Source organism: Equus przewalskii, chromosome 4 (genome assembly GCF_037783145.1).
Source record: "Equus przewalskii isolate Varuska chromosome 4, EquPr2, whole genome shotgun sequence".
Lineage (NCBI taxonomy): Eukaryota > Metazoa > Chordata > Mammalia > Perissodactyla > Equidae > Equus > Equus przewalskii.
Window position 1 is genome coordinate 10140805 of NC_091834.1, and position 22392 is coordinate 10163196.

The window sequence follows — 22392 nt, forward strand, 5'->3', positions numbered from 1 at the left end:
CAGAATATTTCTAGACACTAAAAAAAATCCACACACTTAAGCTTGCACCAACCTGCAACTAAATACACTTTATATTCATGTTAATTGACTAATATATTTTCATCCTCCAATGGAATAGATTCCTCTTCCTACACTGCCATTTTTATGGCTTTTAGCGTATGACTCCTCATTTCTCTAATCATTCCTTTCTCCCAAGTTAGCCCTTCTTTCCTTCAACACTTCTCTAATCCACCTGAGATACCAATATTGAATCATTTACACGTTCTGTTATTACATATTCTTAAACCCTCTCATAAGAGTCCTTTTAGCTCTCTTAATAATACATAAGCCTAGAGAACAACTGTTATTCCAGACATCCCCCACGTTCCTAAGTCATATTACCTTACCCCTTTCTCCTCTTCTGCTCTAAGGAAACAAGGCCATCAAGATCAGTCGCAGCCAAACTCAGCAAACGGCTGGGCTCAGTCTCCCCTGTCCTGTGCCCGTCTCACAGACAGAGGCTGTAGGACCTTTTCCAAGGTCACTCACCCACCCCGAGAGGTTGATTCCATTCCTTAGTGCTGCTCCATTAAGTACTCACTTTCTTTTATTTTTCAATCTTTCCCCCTCTAGTGATTTTTTACCATCAACCAAAACACGATCTGCAGAAATCTTCCCTGGACACTGGCCCTCTCTCACCTACCAGATGATCTCTCTTCTTCATGATCAAATCTCTTGAAAGAAGAGTCTACACTAGTTGTCTCTACTTCTTCATCTCCAATTTACTTCTTGACACAGGTGACCCTCCTGCTCTTGAAACTGTCCTCACTAAGGCTGTCAATATCTCCATGATGACCAAATAAAATATCCTGTTTCAGTCCTCATCTCATTGACTCTCCACACTGCCTTTCGGCTGCTGCCCACTCCTTCCTTCTGGAAACCCTCTCTCCTTTGGCTTCCCTGACACCACTCTTCTGGATTTCTTCCAGTCTCTCTAACTGATTCTTCTTAGATCTCTTGCTGTTTGTTTTTTCCACTGCCTGAATCTTTAAATTAGAGTGTTCCAGAATTTTACCATGAGTCATCTTCTCTTCTCATTCTTTAGCTTTTATAAATGGATAATATCTTTAAAAATGGCTTCATCTTGGGGGCTGGCCCCGTGGCCGAGTGGTTAAGTTCGCGTGCTCCGCTGCAGGCGGCCCAGTGTTTCGTTGGTTTGAATCCTGCGCACGGACATGGCACTGCTCGTCAAGCCACGCTGAGGCAGCATCCCACATGCCACAACTAGAAGGGCCCACAAAGAAGAATATACAACTATGTACTGGGGAGCTTTGGGGAGAAAAAGGAAAAAATAAAAATCCTAAAAAAAAAATGGTCTACACTGAACAAAAGTAGAAAAAAATGAAACAAAATTAAAAAAAAAAAATGGCTTCATCTTACTCAACTGGGGTTATCAACTTTGTGATTTTAGGGCCAATCCCCAGCCTGAGCTCATAAGAGTCCTTTTAGCTCTCTTATAATACATAACTCATTATGTATTATAATGAGCTCCACACTCATGTTTCCAAAACTTCTATATAACGTTTCCACCAGATGCACTACAGTTAACTAAACTCAGGACCAAACTAGCAACATCCTTACTCAAATCATCCCTTATTGCAACTGATGGCATTCTCACGCACTATTACCAAAGCAAAAACCTGGATTTACCCTCCACTCCTCCATCTTTCATCACCCTCATGCAATCCATCACTAAGGTTTGTTGTGTCTACCTCCTAAAGGCTTTTCATTTCTTCTACTCCATCCCGAATACTCACTACTATTCTTTTCATTGAGATGCTGTAATGACCTGCCTAGAGCACTGCATTAGCCTTCTAAATTGCCTCTTGTCCCAAGTCACTCTCCTGCTTAAATCACCCTCCATCCTGGCATATTTAGCTTTCTAAAACACACATCAGATCCTCTCTCTCCTTCACCTGTCAATCAATAAATGTTTGAATAAACAAGTGAAAAAAACAAATGACTGCTTCCTTTAACAACTATAATAGTCACTATAACTACCATGACTGTTATCTAAAACTGGTCCTCCTGCCTCATGTCTACCAGCCCTCCAATCTATACTATATATAGTCGCCATATTAATTTTCCTTAAGCTTAGCTCAGTTTATGTCACTTCTTTGCTCTTAAACATTCAACAATTTCTCCTTATCTACTAGATGGAGTCTAAATTCCTTAGCCTGAATATAAAGCCAGCCCCAATCTGCCTGTACAGCTGTCTTGCAACTCAGTATTTTATGCACCATCTAAACTAGACTATTTGCCACTTCCTGAACACAACTTGAACTTTCTACCCTCTCCATTTCTATTATGCTGTTCTTCCACATGGAAAGCCAGCTTCTCCATCTGCTCTGTCCATTTATTAAAGCCCAGTCAAACATCACTCCGTCTATAAAGTCAGCACTAACAAAAACAGTTAGAAGTAACTTTTCTCAGCTTTGGACTCTCTGTGCTTACCTCTTTGAGTATTTAATCACAGATTGTGCGTGTGTGTGTATCATCTCATGCACTACAACAAAAGATTCCTGAGGACAGACTGAGATCACAGTCATATGATACATATCCTGTACTCCTTCACAGCATCAGATAGTATCTAGTATAAGTGGTGAATACTTACTGACACAATTAATGCAAGACTGGGAGGGCTCAAAGTATTGTAATCCTTATTGCCTTAGTTGATAAAACCCTTAGAAAAATTAAAACTTAGTGAATACTTACTTTAATAGGACAGTCAAAAGTCTCATGAAATTCTTCTCCAGAATACAGTCCAAACACCTGCACCTAAAAAGTAAACGGATCCTGTCAGTTCACCAGGACAGCAACAAAGACGGCTGCTGAGTCGGCGAGAACACATACTGTCAATAAAAAAAAAGCAGAACACTTAATCTAAGGTCTTTGTGATCTCTATTATATATCTAATGAAAACAATTCTATCAGGGTAAGAGTACTCTGCTGCAAGGTCATAGGCATTTCATGGATAGAGTTTCCTTTACTCAACATAAATTAGTTTTATCAAATGGATATCAACTTTTAAAAATGAAACAGATAGGAATAGGTTATTCATACTCTTTCATGAACTTCCCATAGGATATTCTTAAAGGAATTATTTTTTCCTTCCCTTAAAAGAAAGAGAAGCTTCTTTTTGGAGTCATATAGATATGTATATAAATCTACCGTGCAGATCAATGAGGCAGGAGATGAGGGGAACGGCACTTCATTTACAATCTTTACGCTGAATCTCCTCAGTGTATAAATGTACGATTGCAGTTTCTACTTATCAGTGCCACCCTTGAAGTTGTTCCAGGCCACTTTACTCAGACAATCTCTTTTCTGAGTGGTTTACTTAAAAAAACTGAATAATATACATGTTGTAAAGGGTACAAATCATAACTTTACAGCTTGACAAATTTTTCTGATGTGAACGTACCCCTTCAACCACCACTCAGATCAAGAAATAGAACCCGAGAAGCTCCTGAGGGTCCCCTCCCTGTCAATAACACGCTCACAAACTGACCACTCCCCTGAAATCGATCGTCATAGATACTGTGCTGGTGTCTGAATTTTATATAAAGGGAATCATGAACTACTTTCACTGGCTTCTTTCACTCAGCATTTTCTTTGTGAGATTTATCCATCCTGTTGTATACAGCAGTTGCTGGTTCTTGACCACTGCTATGTAGTGTTTCAGTTTAGGGACATATCATGATTTGTGTGTCCATCATCTATCGATCATTTGGGTTGGTTCCATGTTGGATCTATTATGAATAATGCTGCAATGAACACTCTTTACAGATCTTTTGGTGCACGTATATACACCTTTGTGAAGGGTATATAACTAGGAATGGAATTGCTGAGTCACAGATTATGCACCTGTTCACATTTAATAGGCAGCCAAACTCTTTCACTAAGTGGTTTTGATCAATTTACACTCTCACCAACAGAGAATAAGAATTTCAGGAGCTCTCAAACACTTGGAAGTAACAGGGCCACTTACAGCTATTTTCCAACAGTTGGGAAGTTTTCACTTTTTCTAGTCTCTAGAAGAGTGGAATTATTTCTTCTTTAAATTTTGAAGAATTCACTAGTGAAGCCATTTGCGTCTAATGGCTTCCTTGTGAGAATGTTTTTAATTACAAATTCAATTTTTTAAATAGATACAAAACTGTTCAGACTTCGGATTTCTTCTTATCTTGGTAAGTGGTGAGTAGTTCATTTTTGCGAGTTCAAAGAGGAAAACTTACTCATGTCATGATATAATTTTGGGAGACAAATTCATTCATTAAAAGATGAAATTTTTAGGACACTCCATTCACTTTGTGACTACTGTTTTTATACCTTTGTACCAAGTAAGTGATTTGGGTTCCAAGAACAGCACACAGTACAATGTACCAGAAGGGAATTTGATTTACCCCAGGCAGTTTGTTAGACTGTATTCTTGACACGGCAAGGATACGGATGCCCCACCACCACCTTCTTCTCGTTGTTTAGAGAGTATCAAATCAGTACTTTTATATAAAGGCATTAGCACAGGGTACACTGAACTTCTTATAAAATGGTGGTTAGGAAGCAGGAAAGAGAAGCATTGCATTCAGAGTTTTACTTTACCTCAGGGAAGGTTAACTTGATCAATCCCAACAAACCCAAGAAAGTCAGGTAGAAATTAAGGGAGGTACTGTTTATCACCTGAATCTTAATGGAGTAAATTGACAAGTGGTCAACGTACTGAAGTTACCTCAGTATAAACTCATGCTGAACTAGGAAGTTTAAATTCTTCCAACATAGGAATTTCTATTCAATATAAAAATGTCACTTACAACACGGTCCTATGTCAAATCGTAGAGTACTGCTAATAACACATCTCTAAATGCTTCCACCTACTTTCCCTTAGTGCCCCTCAAACCTGACTGCACAGTTAAAATCCCTGGGTATTAAGGGCCAGACCCCACGTTAGACAAATTCAACTTTCTGGTGGGGAGAAAAGGTACTTTTAAAGGCCCACCATTGACAGTAGGTACCCAGTGTGGACAATCCTGCTGTACCTCCTCTGGTCCTTACAGCAACTCTGTTACCATTACACGAACACAAACACCATTAGGCCTGTTTCACAGTAAATGAGAAGATAAATATTCAGATTGTGAATCTAATGGTGAAAATTAAATTATGAATTTCCGGAGATAGATGCCCCTTTAGAAATTATGAATCCATACTGAAGATACAATAGCAGAGTGCTAAGGCGAAATACACAGAAAGATAACAAATCAAATGTTTGCGCAGTGCTTCACAAACAGGCTGACACTCATCTCTGAGAACCAGTCAGGAGCAAAACCGCCACTGTCATCCCCAGAGCAGGGGCTGGAGCAGGGTCTGCTGAAGGCGGTGAAGCAAGATTAGAACTTCTAGGTCACGCTCTGTTACCAGGTTTAACCGAATAACATTCTCCTCAACTGTCCCTATTTTCTCCTTCACTATGGAAAGCCCTGTAACTTCACAAGACAAATGTCATAAACGTTATCAGTACAAGCAGGGTGATTTGTAAAACCTTCAATGTTGCAGTTCATTTCACTAATGAGACAGCTCAAGCTAGTTGGTCACAAGTTACACTACTAAAGCTAATGAAATCCAAACAATTCTCATTCATTTCCTCTCTCTCCCTCTTTATTTATTTTGCCATTTTGTCAGTGAATATCATACTCGTCTGTGAAAAGAATCCGTTGAATGACAGCCCAGAGAGCTTTGCCTTTAGGTAGATCTCATCCTAGATAAGAATAACATAATTAAAGATTAAAACAGAGAAGAACCTTTTGAAAATGGTATCCCCTATAGCAGCCTTAACGACCTCCCCCAACTTGTCACCGAAATACCCAATGAGGAAAAACAGAAAACGCAGGGCAGTTGGCCTTACAATCAACCTACTGTAAAGTCCCGGAGGCTTTCTCATCAACTACAAACCCAGAGAGCCATGTGATTCACATCCCACAGAACCACAGAAGGTACGTGATACACGTTTTACAGTCTGGAATAAAGAAAAGCTACCCTCATGAAACAAGGAGGAAGGTGTGTACCCTTCTCCACTTTAGCATGGATTTCTAGGTATTTGTCAACTGGCAGAGTGGGTGACAGCCCATCTGATGTAGAGGAACTATGAGTGAGGCGGCCAGAGTGTCAGACAACCCTCCCAGTTAGTACTTTCACGTAACCAGTCTCTCTCTCCAGCTTCCAAACAGCAACAGATCAAGAATTAGAGGAGGGATGAACGTGTAAACTGTCATTCCATCTAGGGCGGGAGCTGAAGGGACTTTGCAGGGGAGACGGCTGGTTTTCATATTCTCCAGCCACGTAGAGACCCGGGAGAGATGACTGGAGAAGCTCCCACTTCACGCTGCGGGGGTGGCCTTCACTGAACGCCTCTAGTCAGATGAAACTGGGCTCATCGACAGGCCCCCGCGTGGAGCTAAGAAGGTGATCCTACCACACCCAAAACGGTGACAAGCACGGTCAAGAGCAATCAGACGCTGAATCTGTTTGCTCACCCAGGTTCAGAAAGAGCTCGTCTCCTTGTTCTGGAATGGACAAACAAGCAACAAAAACGGACGCAAAATCTATAAAAAGAATATCGCAGCACACAATTCTCACAACTCAGAGGGAGAAAAACAACGCTTTAAAAAACGTTTTTTGTTTTTGTTTTTTTTTAAAGATTTTATTATTTCCTTTTTCTCCCCAACACCCCCCGGTACATAGTTGTATATTCTTTGTTGTGGATTCTTCTAGTTGTGGTATGTGGGACGCTGCCTCAGCGTGGTTTGATGAGCAGTGCCATGTCCGCGCCCAGGATTCGAACCAACGAAACACTGGGCCGCCTGCAGCGGAGCGCGCGAACTTAACCACTCGGCCACGGGGCCAGCCCCTAAAAAATGTTTTAATAGTAACCAGAAAAGAAAGAAAAACTAGAAAACGGTTTGGTAACTTCAATAAGAAGAAAAGACGTCTAAGAATCTGGAGCAGAAAGACAGGATGATGACGCCGACAACGACGCCAACAATGACGGTAACAGCTAACAATTACTACATGTTTCTTCTATTCCAGGTACTATTCCAAACAATTTACATGTATTACCTTCCTCCTTCCTTCCTTCCTCCTAATCATCAATGAGGTAGGTACTGTTTTTATCCCCATTTCATAGAGGTGTGAACAGACTGAGGCACAGAGAGGTATGAATAACTTACCACTTACCTGACATCCCACAGCTAAATCCTGGCAGGATGACCCCCTCCTAACCACTAGATCACACTGCCTGACACCCTAAGACACAGAAGAAGCTGCATTTTTTTTAATTTAAATATATGAGGCTGATTTGAAAATAGAGCTGGGAGAGAGAGATTTCAGGAAAATTAAAAATGCAAAATGGAATAAAACTATTCCACAAAGCTAAACTGACATCGGAAGAGAAGGGAATCAGCAAAGGGAACAAACAAGCAGAGAAACTCTCCCTGACTACAAAGAAATGAGAGGATAAAAACAATGAGGACGCAAAGCTCACGTGTGGAGAGTGTGTGTGTATCTCACAACATGACCAATTTCTCTTACAGCTGATGTATTTTCGAAAGGAGAGGACGAGTGACCAGTGCTTCTCCATTCACACACTTAGCTTGAAAAGTTTAGGTCCAATGACGTGGAGGGGAAGAGGCCAGACAGTTAATATATACTGAGAGCTGGCTGTACACGTGGCACTGCAGCCTTCTCCCTGTGCCCACTGCCCAGCTGAGGACACAGAGGCACTGGGAGAGCCAACAATGCCCCCCACCTAATACAGGGGTGTGGGGACGTCGCCCAGGCAGGTGGAACACACAGCTATGCTCTCCGCCTCTGCGCCATGCTGCCTCCAGCCTAAGTATTACTGAGTTTCTTTGAAGAAATGAAAACAAATGGAACTGAAGCAATAATCAAAATCATAAGTGAAGTAAACTTTCCTGAAACGAAAACAATACTTCTGTATATGGATCAACAGGACTTACTGTGTTCCAGACAAAATTAATGAAAGCAGACCCGAACGAGACATAACTTAGCAAACTGAGTTACAAGGGCCGCTTATTGTTGTTGTTATTGTTGTTGGGATTATGACTAGTCTAAGCTCCAAGGCAGGACAAAAAAAAAATTAAAAAGATTTTGCGAAAGAACAAATGCAGGCTGGCCTCAGACATGTCTACAAAAATCAAGGGGAGACAAAAGGGAACAACATCTCCAACGTGTTGAGAGACAATATTTCCATACAGAATTCTATACTAAACAGATTCTAGTTTATGTGTGAAGGCAACATGTACAAGAGATCAGAAAATAAAACTTGTACATATTTATCCTGAAAGTTACCTAAAAATGTATGCCAGTAAACTGAAACTACACATACACACACACACACACACACACAGAGTATATCTCAAAATTCAGAACTCAAGCATAGAGAAACTATGGAGAAAAAGACTAGAAATGAGCACCAGCTGAATAAACAGAGTAAATTTTTAAAGACTGTTAGGATTTTGGCTTTAAAACTGAATACAAATATCAAAAGTTATCCCTATTTATGTTTATCTTCTATTTAGAAGATAAATAATTATTTACCTAGGCATCTTCTTCATACACTAAAGAAAGAAAAAATCACAACAGCCATTTAAAGATGCATTCAATCTAGATATCTGGAGTCTATCTCTGTAATAATCTTTATGTTTTTACATCACTAACCACTTTACCAGATCATTCTATACTAGCTACTCACTTTTCCTACTAGTGACTAACCCAGGGTTAAGGACTAGCTTACACAAATATGGGCACTGAAAGATCTATTTTCTATTCTATCAATGTTAATAAAACATATGAGAAAACCATTCTTAAAAGTGTACCACAGGTCTACACCAAAATATGGCAGTTATAAACCTGGCTAAAATAGGAAAAACCAGGTATTTGCCAAGAAGTGTACCAGGAGATATCCGAGGGGCGTCTCGTTATCCATCCACCAGACATAGTAGTTAAAATATGCCACTTTGCCACATCAAATGATAAGTCTTCAACATTTAAAGCTCTGAAAATTTCTAGAAAAAGTAGCCTAGTAAAAATTCTTTTCCAGCTCAAAAAATGAATATTCTCTTTTAACAAATTAGTTCAATTAAATTGGTATCGGCCCGTAAGAAATTCCTCGTCTTGAAGAAAACAAAAGAAAGGAGATCTTTCTTTACAAATACATGAACACAAAACTGTCTCAACAGTTTGGATAATTCTTCTGATTTCTGCACATCGCAACTCCTCCCTCACCTCTCTTTGACAGTCTGCTTCATCTCAGAATTTCAGAAAGTACTGTGAAATGCGACAGTGCTTTTTGAAGAGCACGAGTGTTCCAATTACTGTTTCAAAAGACTCTCCGGGCAACAGTATGCTTAGATACATAAAATGCGCTCTTCTATGTCAAGAGGACTTCATTTTTCTTTTGTTAACAGATTAAATGGGTATAAATCTTTTACACTGAATACATTGTTTTTAATTTACTCGTCCTAATGGCCCATTGAATTTAGATCATGTAAAAAAAATAAAATTGGATTAGGAAATCTGCTCTGTTCAGTCAGGAATATGTAAGGCTCTGCAATGATTCTTAATGCACTCTCTTCTTAAACTGTTATTTTAGTAAAGTAGCTTAAACACACTGTGCATTAGAATTTTATCATTGCAAACCAACATTAGATAAGACTTTCATCGACTGAAAAACAAAAAAGACATTCTTATAAGTGGAAAATCAATCACCACAACCACTAAATGTCACAGCTCAACATCGGCAAGAAGCCCTGATAACTGTTCGTTATACACTGCACAAATGATGGATGTCCGTGGTCGGGGAAGTGGTGCCAGGTTTTTAGAAAACTGTACATATATTGATTTTACATTTATTTAATGTGCCCATTGTAAGACACTTTATTCTTCTGATAAACTATGATTGCTTATCAAAAGATTCTATAATTCAAGAGAAACATTCATAACTTGTGTGTGAAAATGAAAACCACCAGCCCACAGAAATCATGCCCACAAAATCCAATTTTGTGGATTTATGGCAGAAAGGCATTAAACTACTGTCTTGCAGGAACTGCAGACTAGTCACTGAAGTATAAGTGGCACAGCAGTAATGATTAAGGTGACATGTCCCCCTGCCACAGCTGTTAATCAGCTTAATACTAGTTACACTATTGACATTCTTGTAATTACTTTTCCTAAGGCACATTTGTGCAAAATATATTTTCCTTTAATTATGAGCAATCGGAAGCAAGTCCAATACCCAAAAAGAATGATCAAGGGTCTCCTAATGCAGGTACACCGCAAGCAGAGTGCTTTTCTGAGCACCTGCAGCTGAGTAAAATCAGCCCTTAGTGCCGGAGTAGCACTTTCCACGTGAGCACATCGGCACCATACCTTGCCATCCTCTGAACAGACGCCCATGTGTTCTCCACTTTCATCCAGGCTAATCTGATTTATCTTCACAGGACTCTATTAAAAAAAAAAAAAAAGGAAAACTTTAGGAAAATATATATCAACAATCAAATGCCTTGGCTGTTTGTAAAATTTAACTGATACAAGCTGTCTATTAGCTTAGATGCATGAGTCTAAGACATATTTTGTTTTTGCAAATGACAATAGTAAAACATAGCTTTGTTTCCAGACCTATAATAAGCCCAGGAACCTGAGATTTCCCCAAATTATCTTTTTCAGATACATGAAGTCCCAGCTAAAATGTTATTTTTCTTACGTGTTACATGCCTTTTTGTTCTGCTCTATTTACTCCACACTCCTAAATTTCTATCAAATCCAAAATCCATTAGAAGAACAAAATAAACAAAAGAAAAAATAAAACTCAGGATGTAAATAAAAATTTTAGTTGAATAGTTTGGTTCACCAGCCAATCTATTTGTTCTTCTCTCATAAATTACTAAATCAAGTTTTAATTTATATTTTACGCTTAGTACTTTCTCGGGGGAATCTACAAAGTCTACTGATATTGACTAACTTTATCCCCCAGTTTTTGGAACAATCTCAAATTTAAAAATCTGTGAAGACGAACTCAGGCTTTCTACTTTGGATTTATTTTTCAAAGAGTAAATATACAACTATATTTTTAATATTTTTCACAGCTTTCCAGTTCTCTATGTAGCCAACTATTTACTTCCTGAAATATTGATACAGGTGGATTTTCTAATAGAAGTCAAAATCAGTGAATGTTGATAACATTAAAAAATGGTAAACTCTTCTTTTTTATTTCTTCTTAAATAATGACAGTTTCCAACCATCTTACACAAAGCATGACAGGGACAAGGTAACCATGAAAAGTAAGCCTTCATCAATTACGACATGAGCTTGCAAATTAGTTTTTTCCTTAAAACAGTTTGGCTTGTTGATAAGAATAAATGGAAATACACAAAACTGAATGCTGGGTCCTTCCTCAATGGAAAACATCTCAGAGCTGGTAAGCAGAGGTCAGGGCAGACCAAGATTCCCAGGTCTCGGAAAGGCCACCCACTGACTGATGCTGCTGAGACTGAGTCCTGTGCTCCAGGTTGCCACAGCTGGCCACAGAATCCTTTCTCATCCTGCTCACCACACAAACAACATTCCTCAAACGCAGTCCATGAAAACCAAGCTACTTCCTTAAAGTTCCCAGAATGTGAACAGAGGAAAGGAAGGTAGACGTCTGATCCATTTGATAGGAGAATGAAAAGTAGCCCGTGGATGAGAATCGCAACAGAGAAAGAGCAGAGCCAGGGCTCCGAGCTGGAGCGCAGTGGAGAGGCGTCCTGCAAGGGAATATTGTGAGGGGCGGTGAGGATGTGCAAGAGCAAAACAGAAGCTGCGCTGGGAAAGCACTGAAGCCATTGTATCTGGACTTCCGCCTGAGATGTCCGAACGCTCAGCTTCGACATTCTACGGGTAAATGCTTTCCTCACTGAATATCTTCTGTTAACACTTTCCTTATGCTGATCTTTTGTTCACCAAACATTTTAACACCCATTTTACTCTTGCCAAATATAAACCCCACATACTTCTGGGGATTGTAATTTAATTGGCATTTGATTATAATCTACCTCAAGTTACAATTTAATAGGCATATGTAGCCTGATCAATGCCAAGGTTTCCCAGCCTGTCCAATATGATACTATCCACATGTGACCATTTATATGCAAAGCTAAATTAGCTAAAATTAAACAAAATTAAAAATTCAGTTCCTTGGTTGCGCTGACACATGCCAAGTGTTCACCAGCCACATGTGACCAGCAGCTACTGCATTAGAAAGCACACGGAGCACAGAACGTTTTCATCACTGCAGAAAGTTCTATCGGCAGTGCTGTTTGAGGCCTACAAAACAGCCCCAATGCTGAATGCGACCCTCCTTTACAAGAGCCTTCCTTACGACAACTTGCAATAAGAAGTGTATTTTCTTCCCACATACACGTCAAAACTTGTGTAATCTGTTCTGGGACCTTCTTGCTGTTTCTCCTGCCTGCATCTTTGCACGTGTTGCCCGGAGCCTGGAATGCTCTTCCGCCAGCTCTCCACTGGCAGTCATCTTCTCAGTGACACTCTCTGGCTCCTAATCTAAAATTTCAACATTTCACCTACACATTTTATAACTCCTTCACTGCCGAATTTTCTTCCTCCTTAGCACTTACCACCATCTATCTTACTATGTATTTTACTTATTTATCTTATTTCCTGTCAAGCTCACTCACTAGAATATTAACTTCATGAGAGGCAGTTCAAAGAATAAAAAATTCCAATCATACACAAATTCTTCCAGAGAACAGAATAAAAAGAAAATGCTCCCCAACTCATTTACCAGGCCAGCATAACCTTACAATAACAAAACTCAACAAGGATGTTAAGACAAAGAAAAGTACAAATAAATCTCATGAACAGAAATGGAAAAATCCTAAGGAAAATATTAATAAAGTCAGCATATATAGAAAAGCCAAGTTTATTCCAGAAATACGAGGCTGGTTTAAGGTAGGGAAATTAATCAATATATTATAATTTTCTGCATTAATAAAATAAAGAGGAAAACCATAAGATCATCTCAGTAGATGCAAAAAATATCTGATGAAACTTAACACCCATTCATGGTAAAAACTCTTAGCTTACTAGGAGAAAAACTCCTCAATCTCATTTAATGGTGAGATGTTGGGAGCTTTTCCTTTGACCTCTTTATAACACTGATTCTTCTAACCCTTTATGGGGCATTTCTCCACTTATTGGGCCTTCTTTAATGCCCCTAAATTTTTCCCTTTTCCCCTTAGTGGTCTTGCACTTTGTTTTATTCTGGGATAGCAACGACAGCGAGCATCCTTTTCTTATTCCTAATATGTAAGATACAATTCCACTTATACAACATAGAAAAATAGGCAAAATAATACTGTAGTGTACAGCAGGTACACATAGAGGGCATTAAATGAAAAAGAAAAGAAAAGCACTTATTACTACAAAGGTCAGTACAGTGGGTCCCTTTAAGGGAACTGTGGGGGAGGGGGGTCACGTGGTATATTCTTGACAATGGTAGTGACATGATTACTTGTTTTGTAACTATTTGTTTCACTGCACATTTTAGGTAATTTTTAAAGTTACATTTCACAGTAAAAACATTAAAAATTTTTAAATGGAATTAAAAAGAACTTGTGCATGAAAATGTCTGGGATCAATACTTTCAATGGGTTATTTATTAGATTGTGTTTTCTCCCATGACTGTCAAGCTACTCAAATGTTCCAGTTCTATTCTAGTCATTTATACTTTCTCAGACAATAGTGCATTTCAAATTCTTAGTGATGAAAGTATTTTGTATTTTACTTTTTGTTCATTTAATATTTTAATACTAATAATAATATTAATACTATTACTAATAGTCAGTAGTACTACTACTAAGTTAACATTTACTATATGCTTATTATGCATCAGGCTCTATTCTAAGAGTTTTATACATATTATATCATTCAATCCTCACAGCAATTCTACGAGGTAGGTACCATTAATTTTCCTATTTCCTATTTGCAAATATGGAAATATATATATAGCAGTATCTTACAGGTATACAAATATTTTATTTCCTTTTTTTCTTTGATCTTCCTTATCAGATGTTTATCAGCTGTACTGGTATTTTTATAGAAGCAAGACTTTAATCAATTTCATGTATTTTCAATGTATTCTAATTTATTAATTTCTATTCTTATTCAATATTAATTTTTTCCTTTTTTGCCTGAGAATAATTTTGTTGACCTTAATCTAATTTCCTCACATTAATATATTGCTTGTTGGCTATAACTGCTCATTTTTTCTTTTCTTCTTCAAAGATTGGCACCTGGGCTAACAACTGTTGCCAATCTTTTTTTTTTTTTCTGCTTTATCTCCCCAAAACCCCCCTCTACACAGCTGTATATCTTAGTTGTACGTCCTTCTAGTTGTGGGATGTGGCATGCCGCCTCAACGTGGCCTGGTGAGTGGTGCCATGTCCGCGCGCAAGATCCGAACCCTGGGCTGCCACAGTGGAGCATGCGAACTTAACCACTTGGCCACGGAGCCGGCCCCATGTAACTGCTCATTTGTTAATCATAAAATAATAAAGCGTCTTGCACTTTCGTTTGAGTATATTATTGGCCACAAACCAGAGATCAGAAAATAATGTGTAATTCAATAATTATTTCCTCTTTGAGAAAAGTACCATTTTGTTTTGTTTCATTTCTAAGGATGGTGACAGTGTTATTTGCTTATTTATTTAGTTATTAGTAAACTCTAGTGTGACTACAATGGAGTTCAGAGAATGTGATTTCTATAATGTCCATTTTTAGAAATTTACTGATTTCTCTTTGAAACCTAAGATATAATTTCAAAATAATTTATATTCTCTATTTTGAGGTTCAAAATATATTTTTTCAATCACATTATTTATACTATTTAATTTCAACACAGCCTCATTTACTTTTTTCTTCACGATCTAGCAAAGACGGATAGGAATATGTTTCAAAAACTTCCCACTACAATTGTAATTTTGTCCATTTCCCCCTGAATTTCAAATAAACTTTGGTCTGGATATTAGATGCCCTACAATTTGACACATCAAAGGGTACAACAGTTATATTTTCCTTTTGACTCCTAAATATAATCAGTATAACAGGCCTTCTACTGGGTAATGCTCTTTTGCCTTAAACTCTACTTTTTCTCACATTTTTATTGTCAATGTGCTTAATTTTCGTTTGGCTTTTTATAGTATATTTTTGCTCACATCTGTATTTTGTACTCCTATCATCTTGTGGGATATGTATTCTTCAAAACTGCAGCTGTTTTTCTTTTAGTAACAGAATACCTAGCCCATTTAGTGTTATCTTAATTGCTACATTATTTTATACTTTTTAGAATTATATTTCCCCATTTCATTATTATTCTTTTGCCATATTACTCAAATTGTTTCTCTTGTCTATCTAGGAAGGATTTAGATGTTGCTCATTCTATTTTTATCATAGCGATTATCTTTAAATTATTAAGTTATATATGAATTACATCTCCCATGAAATCAACACACTTGCATTAACTGACTCATTTGGAAGATGAGGTATTTAGCACATACTCATTACTACCTCCTTCCCTTACCTATTTTAAGGTGAGAATACAAATATTTTCTATTTCTTGGGTCACTTCAAATAGAATTCAAGAGAAAAGTTAGTAAATACATCAGTAAAAACTAAAATCTTTAAGTTCTAAGCATGAATCCAGAGGAAGAGACTGTTTCGCTATTGGAGTCTCCAAAATTTAAAAATGGAATCATGAGCGGTTATTATAGATAAGGGATATTTACCCCTTGTCATGTGCACTGCAAACAACTTTGCAGCTTACTGTACATTTTTAAATTTTCTTTAGTTTTTGAAGAAACTTGGATTCTTTTACTCGCGTAAATCAAACCAAATAAAAAGTCAACTCACTAAAGAAATAGAACAAATTGTAGACAAATAAGAACAAGAGTCAACCTCAGTAATAACAAAAACACAAAAACTAAAACGATGAGATATTTTTGCCTACGGAATCAGAAAAGATTTTTTTAAGAACTGAGTTTGGGCAAAAGCACAAAATAGACACTCCTCTTACACTGCTGGTAGGAATTCACATTGGGAGAAACTTTCCGAAGGATCATTTGCCAACACGTATCAAAATTCTTTAAAATATGCATTGCCTCTTATTCCCGAGGAGAAGTAAGAAGACTATTTTGCAAAGATGCTTTTCACAGCAGGTTTCTTTTGTAAAGAAACTGAGAAATGGAAATTATCTAAATTTGTAAAAGCAAGGAATCTAAATGATAAAAATTAAGAGCATAAACAAAAAACAAATTAAGTTAAAAAAAAAAAAGTATTATGTAGAAAAGAATTTGGCCTTGCCTAAAGAAAGGTCTGAGCTTTGCCCTGGGCTTCTGGGAGGTAATCTACGTCACACCTGCACACCTGACAGGTATGTCTTTGTTAAAGGCGGGGCCCATCACTTGATAGTGTTATGGTGGGGGCTGGCCATGCCAGAAAGACCAATGCTGTGGTTTACAGTAGGAGCTCTGGGTCACCGGGTATCAGTCAACCTGGAAGCTGAGATCAACCATGCGGACAACCCATCAAGCAAGCAATCATGCCTATGTACTAGAGCCCCAGTAAGAACCCTGAACACCAAGGGGGCTTCCCTGGTTGACCATCTATGCCAGGAGGATAAAACGTTCAGAGAACTATGGAGGCTTCACTTTTAGTACCATCTCAGGCTCTGTCCTATGTGTCTCTTCCACTGGCTGAGTTTTTGACTTGTATGTATTCCCTGTAATAAACCATAATTGTGAGTATAACAGCATTCAGTGAGTTCTGCGAGTCATTTAGCTAGTTATCAAACATGAGGGTGGATTTGGGAACCCCCAGAACTTGTAGTTGGTGTCAGAAGTGTTCAGTCGGCTTGGCAGTCTGGAGGACGACGCCCTCAAATCTCACTTGGTAGCTGTGGGTAAGTACAATCTGGTCTTTATAAATACTACCATATTTACAGGTATTTGTGCATAATATACGTACTGGAAGTACATACTCCAATATATCAGCATTGGTTATATCTGGGTGCTGAGATATTATTATTGTTTAGGTTGTCCCTTTTTAGGTTTGCTAATTTTCTTCAACAGATATTTATTTTGTTTATAATCAAAAGATAAATATTATTTACATGATTATGTAGCAAATTCATTAGTCTTAAAACAAAGAGAAACTGAAGTTAATCTTGATTGTTACAGCCATCATTCTGGGGACCCGCAGCACATATTTTTATCTTGAGTGATAATTGAGTTATCATCATTATGCATATCAGTTTCTATAATAGTCCTGTAACATTTAATAAATAACAGGATTTCAATATTACAGCTGTCAAAGGTAAAAATCCTTCCTCTCAGAAATAGGGACAAATGCCTTTCATGTAACTATCCTTCTATTTACTAGAAACAAACAACAACAAGAAAAAATGGGAAAAAGAGAAAGGGTACAGGAGAGAAACCGGAGTGCAAGATTCTGTCTTTCTTCAAGACTGATTTTTCCAATTGCCTGTTTCAGACATATAATTGAGGGAGTGTGTTTGCAAAGATGGGATACTGGAGTAGATGTAGATAAGGGTAAGGAACCAGAGAAAAATGGCCTCAGCTGTATTTTCCATTAGCTACAATTTTATTCCTAATGGAGACATGTTTGGAATTCCAGACAAATATAAGTGAGTTTGTTCAAAAATCAATAATGTCAAGCCGACACTATAGAACATACAAAAATATTTCCTTAATGGAACAAAAAAAGAAGCACGAGTAAACAGGAGGGGGCGAGGACCAGCACATACCTTCTAAGTCCAAGTCTACCACAGGTGGCCTCAAGTTCTTAAATTTAAAGAAAAGGCAAAATTACCAACATGTACACCTCATGTGATAATCAATGACCTAATGTAAAACGCTTGAAATAAATACACTTAGTATGGATTATGTCAGCTCTTCAATTAGGAATAAATTCACAGTCACTTCGAAAGCTGCTTTTAATGGTGTTCTTTGTGGCAACTCCTTTTCCCCTGACACTCCTCATCATCCCACCTTCAGCTATTGGTCCCCCAACAGTGAACCTAAGAAATCAATCTGCTAATGTATAATGTGTAAGGCTCCCCTGACTAACAAATGGATAATTGATTCCCTCACAAATGCTGCATCCCCGTGGACCAGGGTGGAATGAATAAGAACCAGAGATGGGATCTCATCTTTGTTCTCTCAGAGATTCACCGGTTAGCCATCCCAACACCCACACGACCACCTCTGCAGCATCCTGCTCTGTGGTCACCGTCAGCAAGCAGGCTGCCCCTGCATTACACGTGTGAGAAGCAACAATTGTTCTTTCAGACTTGGGAAAAGCTCATTTTACTGCTTATTTCACTCTCCCCTGATGATGCACCCTGAGGTAAGCAAGACCTCCATGTGGACTTATTAAGCCTCTGAAAAATACACCTAATGGTGGGTTTTCTACAAATCTACAAAACAAAATTAAATAAAAGAAATATTTACTTTCTCACTGATTTACTCTATCGCCAGAACGGCCTAACCTTTAACTATAAACTCAAACCTTCTCAGTTGCTCTAAAGATTTCATCTCAAGGTTCGCATTTAACCTTCCTTTGACTCAAGATGGGGAATAAATTTATCAACAGGTAATCTTGAAGTTGGAGAACTTCTGTGAAGCTTTCTTGGAAGTCTCAAAATGTGGGCTCGGTAAAAAGAGAGGAAGATGTAAAAACGCCAGCCAGTCACTCTCGAACACCACAGCAACTGGCTGGTTCCCAAGCCTCCATTGGTAACTGCTCTCCCTAAGGCCACCAAGAACTTCCTGGGGCTGACGCTACGGGAACTCTTTCATTCTTACTTTACTCCGCCACTTTGTGACAAGGTCACTCTGTGACCCTGCTCAACACTGCTTCTTTCCAACTTTCTCTTCCCTCAGCAGTGACAAGCACATTCTCCGTTGCTGAACTTATCACATATAAACACTGTTGAAGAAAAGAATAAATAAATGATAAAGCCTTTTTCTGTTATTTATGGTCCTGTGGCAAAAGCTAAATACATCATTTTTACCCAGCACACCAATTCCAAAAAAAGGCTAAGAAAACATGAACCCATTGCATATTGTTTGGGTGAATACTTAAGAAAATGGGGGGAAAAAGCCACACCAAAAACATTAAATCTCAAGTAAACAAGCATGACAAATACTAGGGGAAGAGATTGAAAAAAATCCTACAAGAAAAGATGAAGAATATACTCCTAGTCTGACTTCAAAGCAATATTAGATTCTGGATATATAATAAATGTTAAATAAATGAAGATGTAAAAATCTTCAACAACAAAAAAGATAAAAACAATGATTAATAAACATATAATGAAAAATGGATTAAGGATTAAAACAAAATAGTGCAAAAGTCAACACTAAATTTAAAATGACGCAGACAAAAATTAAGAGACTAGACATTTCAGTTACCATGAGTAAATAGAAATATCATACTAATCACCAGGAAACTAGTTTGCTGACTTTTTACTTGAAAGTCAGAAGAGATGATGACCTTCATTTAAACAGTAAAGCTATACAATGTTTTCACCCCAAGGGCAGATAATGAACACCCACTCCTCTCAGAAGACGCCTCACCTCCTTTCTGCTGGACAAGATACCCCTCTGAAGTGTTCCAACATCACTTTCCATCAGAGCACACCTGTTTCAGAATAAGAACTCATTTTGTGACCTGCTCCTGGCACTTAACTTGAGCTCCTAGAGAGCAGAAAATCCAGCAGCTGGCACAGAAGAGCTCAAAGCTGCCAAAAGAACGTGAACCCCAGTCTTTCAGAGCCTGAGGCTCTGAGCTAGAAAACAGGTTAAAATAAATAAATAAACGCTCTGTAAAAAGACAAATAATTAAGAGCAAAGTAGACAAAAACAGAAACAGAATTTTGTTAACATGCTATTTTCCTAAAAATAGGAAAACTTTTAAAGAATGGTAAAGCCTCAAAAGAAGTTCAATGGAAAGAGTCAACTTCTAGCATACCCTGCTCTTCTGGGACCCAAAGTTTTCAATACTCAATATCAGGCTTCAATAGCTGAAGAAGGGCAGACAGTCTAAACATGGCAATCATTTCCCCAACTATAATCTATTTTGTAGTTAAAATGAATATACAAGAAATGTGTCCTCTTAGGAGGTTTTGAAGACAAACCTGCCTCTCTAAGATTTAATAACTACATTAATTTGAGGTTCTTGAAGTGATAATCCAGCTTTTAACAGAAGCTGCTGTTTCTGCAGATGGAGGGAAAATGCGTTCGTTATCAGCAGCAATTCACTCCAACTTGAGAAATAATCAGGAAATTTAAAAAGCTGCAAAATCATTTATTTTTCTACTCTGAATAAACAGAAGGGGTAGTGGTGAAATGTGGCATGGCTGCAGACAAGTTACATTTAAAATTTTGCATGACAATGTGGCTGAAATATCCTTTATTCCACAAACAACTAGGGATCATCTATTACTAAATTTACACTTTTAAAAGTATATTCCTTTTCAGAGAAACAGAAAAGACATTCCTAAAATTCGTATGGAACCACAAAAGACTACAAATAGCCAAAGCAATCTTGAGAAAGAAAAAGCCGGAGGCATCACATATCCTGATTTCAAACTATATTACAAGGCTAGAGTACTCAAAACAGTAAGGTACTGACATAAAAACAGACACATAGACCAATGGAACAGAACCAAGAGCCCAGAAATAAACTCATGCATACATGGTCTATTAGTATTTGACAAGGGAGCCAAAAATACTCATAAGGGAAAGGATAGTCTCCTTAATAAATGGTGGACATTCACATGTAAAAATAATGAAATTGGACCTCTATCTTACACCACTTGCAAAAATTAACTCAAAATAGATTAAGGAATTAAAGGTAAAATCTGAAACTGTAAAACTCCTAGAAGAAAACATAGGAGGAAGGCTCTTTGACATGGGTCTTGGCAATGGTCTTTTGGATATGACACCAGAGGCACAAGTTACAAAACCAAAATTCAACAAGCAGGGATTACATCAAACTAAAAAGCCTCTGCACAGCAAAAGAAACGATCAACAAAATGAAAAGGCAGCCTAAAGAATGGGAGAAAGTATCTGCAAACCATATATCTGACAAGGAGTTAATATCTAAACTATGTAAGGAATTCATACAACTCAAAATAGCAAGAAAACAAACAATCCAATTTAAAAATGGGCATAGGACTTGAATAGACATTTCTCCAAAGAAGATATACAGATGGTTAACAGGTACATGAAAAGGTGCTCAACATCACTAGTCATCAGGGAAATGCAAATCAAAACCACACCAGGAGGTACCACCTCGCACCTGTTAGGATGGCTATTACCAAAAAGATAAGAGATAACAAACGCTGACAAAGATATGGAGAAAAGGGAACCCTGTTGAACCCTAGATGGAAGTGTAAATTGGTTCAGCCACTATGGAAAACAGCATAAAGATTCTTCAAAAACTTAAAATTAGAACTACCATATGATCCAGCAATCTCACTTCTGGGCGTATATTCAAAGGAAATGAAATCAGGATCTCAAAGAGACATCTGCACCCCCATGTTCACAGCAGCATTATTCACAACAGCCAAGTAAGGGAAAAGACCTAAGCATCCACTGACAGATAAATGGATAAAAAAATGTGGTGTATATATATGGAATATTATACAGCCATAAAAAGAAGGAAATCTTGCCATTTACAACAACATACATGGACCTTGAGGGCATTATGCTAAGGGAAATAAATTAGAGAAAGACAGATACTGTATGACTCACTTATATGGGGAATCTAAAAATATCCAACTCTAGAAACAGAGTAAAATGGTGGTTGCAGGGACCGGGGGTAAGAAAATGGCGAGATACTGATCAAAGTGTACAAATTTTCAGTTATAAGATGAGGAAGATCAGGGGACCTGAAGTATAGCATAGTGACTATAGTTAATAATACTGTATCGTATACTTGACAGTTGCTATGAGAACAGAGGTTTAGTGTTCTCACCATAACAACATCAAAATGATAATTATGTGAGGTGAAGATGTGTTAACTAATCTTATTGCGGTAAATGTTTCGAAATACGTACACGTATCAAATCATTACACTGCATATCTTAAACTTACATAACATTATTTGTCAATTAAACCTCAATGAAGCTTGAAAAAATAATTCGAATATTCTAAAAGAAAAGTACTAACCTATTTATATAAGCAAAGTTGATTTCCA

General features: G+C 37.8%; 1 protein-coding gene across 10 annotated transcripts in view; it reads right to left on the reverse strand.

The window, feature by feature from the left end:
* VPS41 (VPS41 subunit of HOPS complex) overlaps positions 1–22392 on the reverse strand; it is a 178748-nt gene that overhangs the window by 97612 nt on the left and 58744 nt on the right. For all 10 annotated transcript variants that reach the window (XM_070615442.1, XM_070615440.1, XM_070615443.1 and 7 more), the window contains 2 exons: positions 10480–10554; positions 2755–2817 (listed from right to left, as the gene is read on the reverse strand). In XM_070615442.1, coding sequence (XP_070471543.1) covers positions 2755–2817; positions 10480–10554 — 138 coding nt within the window. The remainder of the gene's footprint in view (positions 1–2754; positions 2818–10479; positions 10555–22392) is intronic.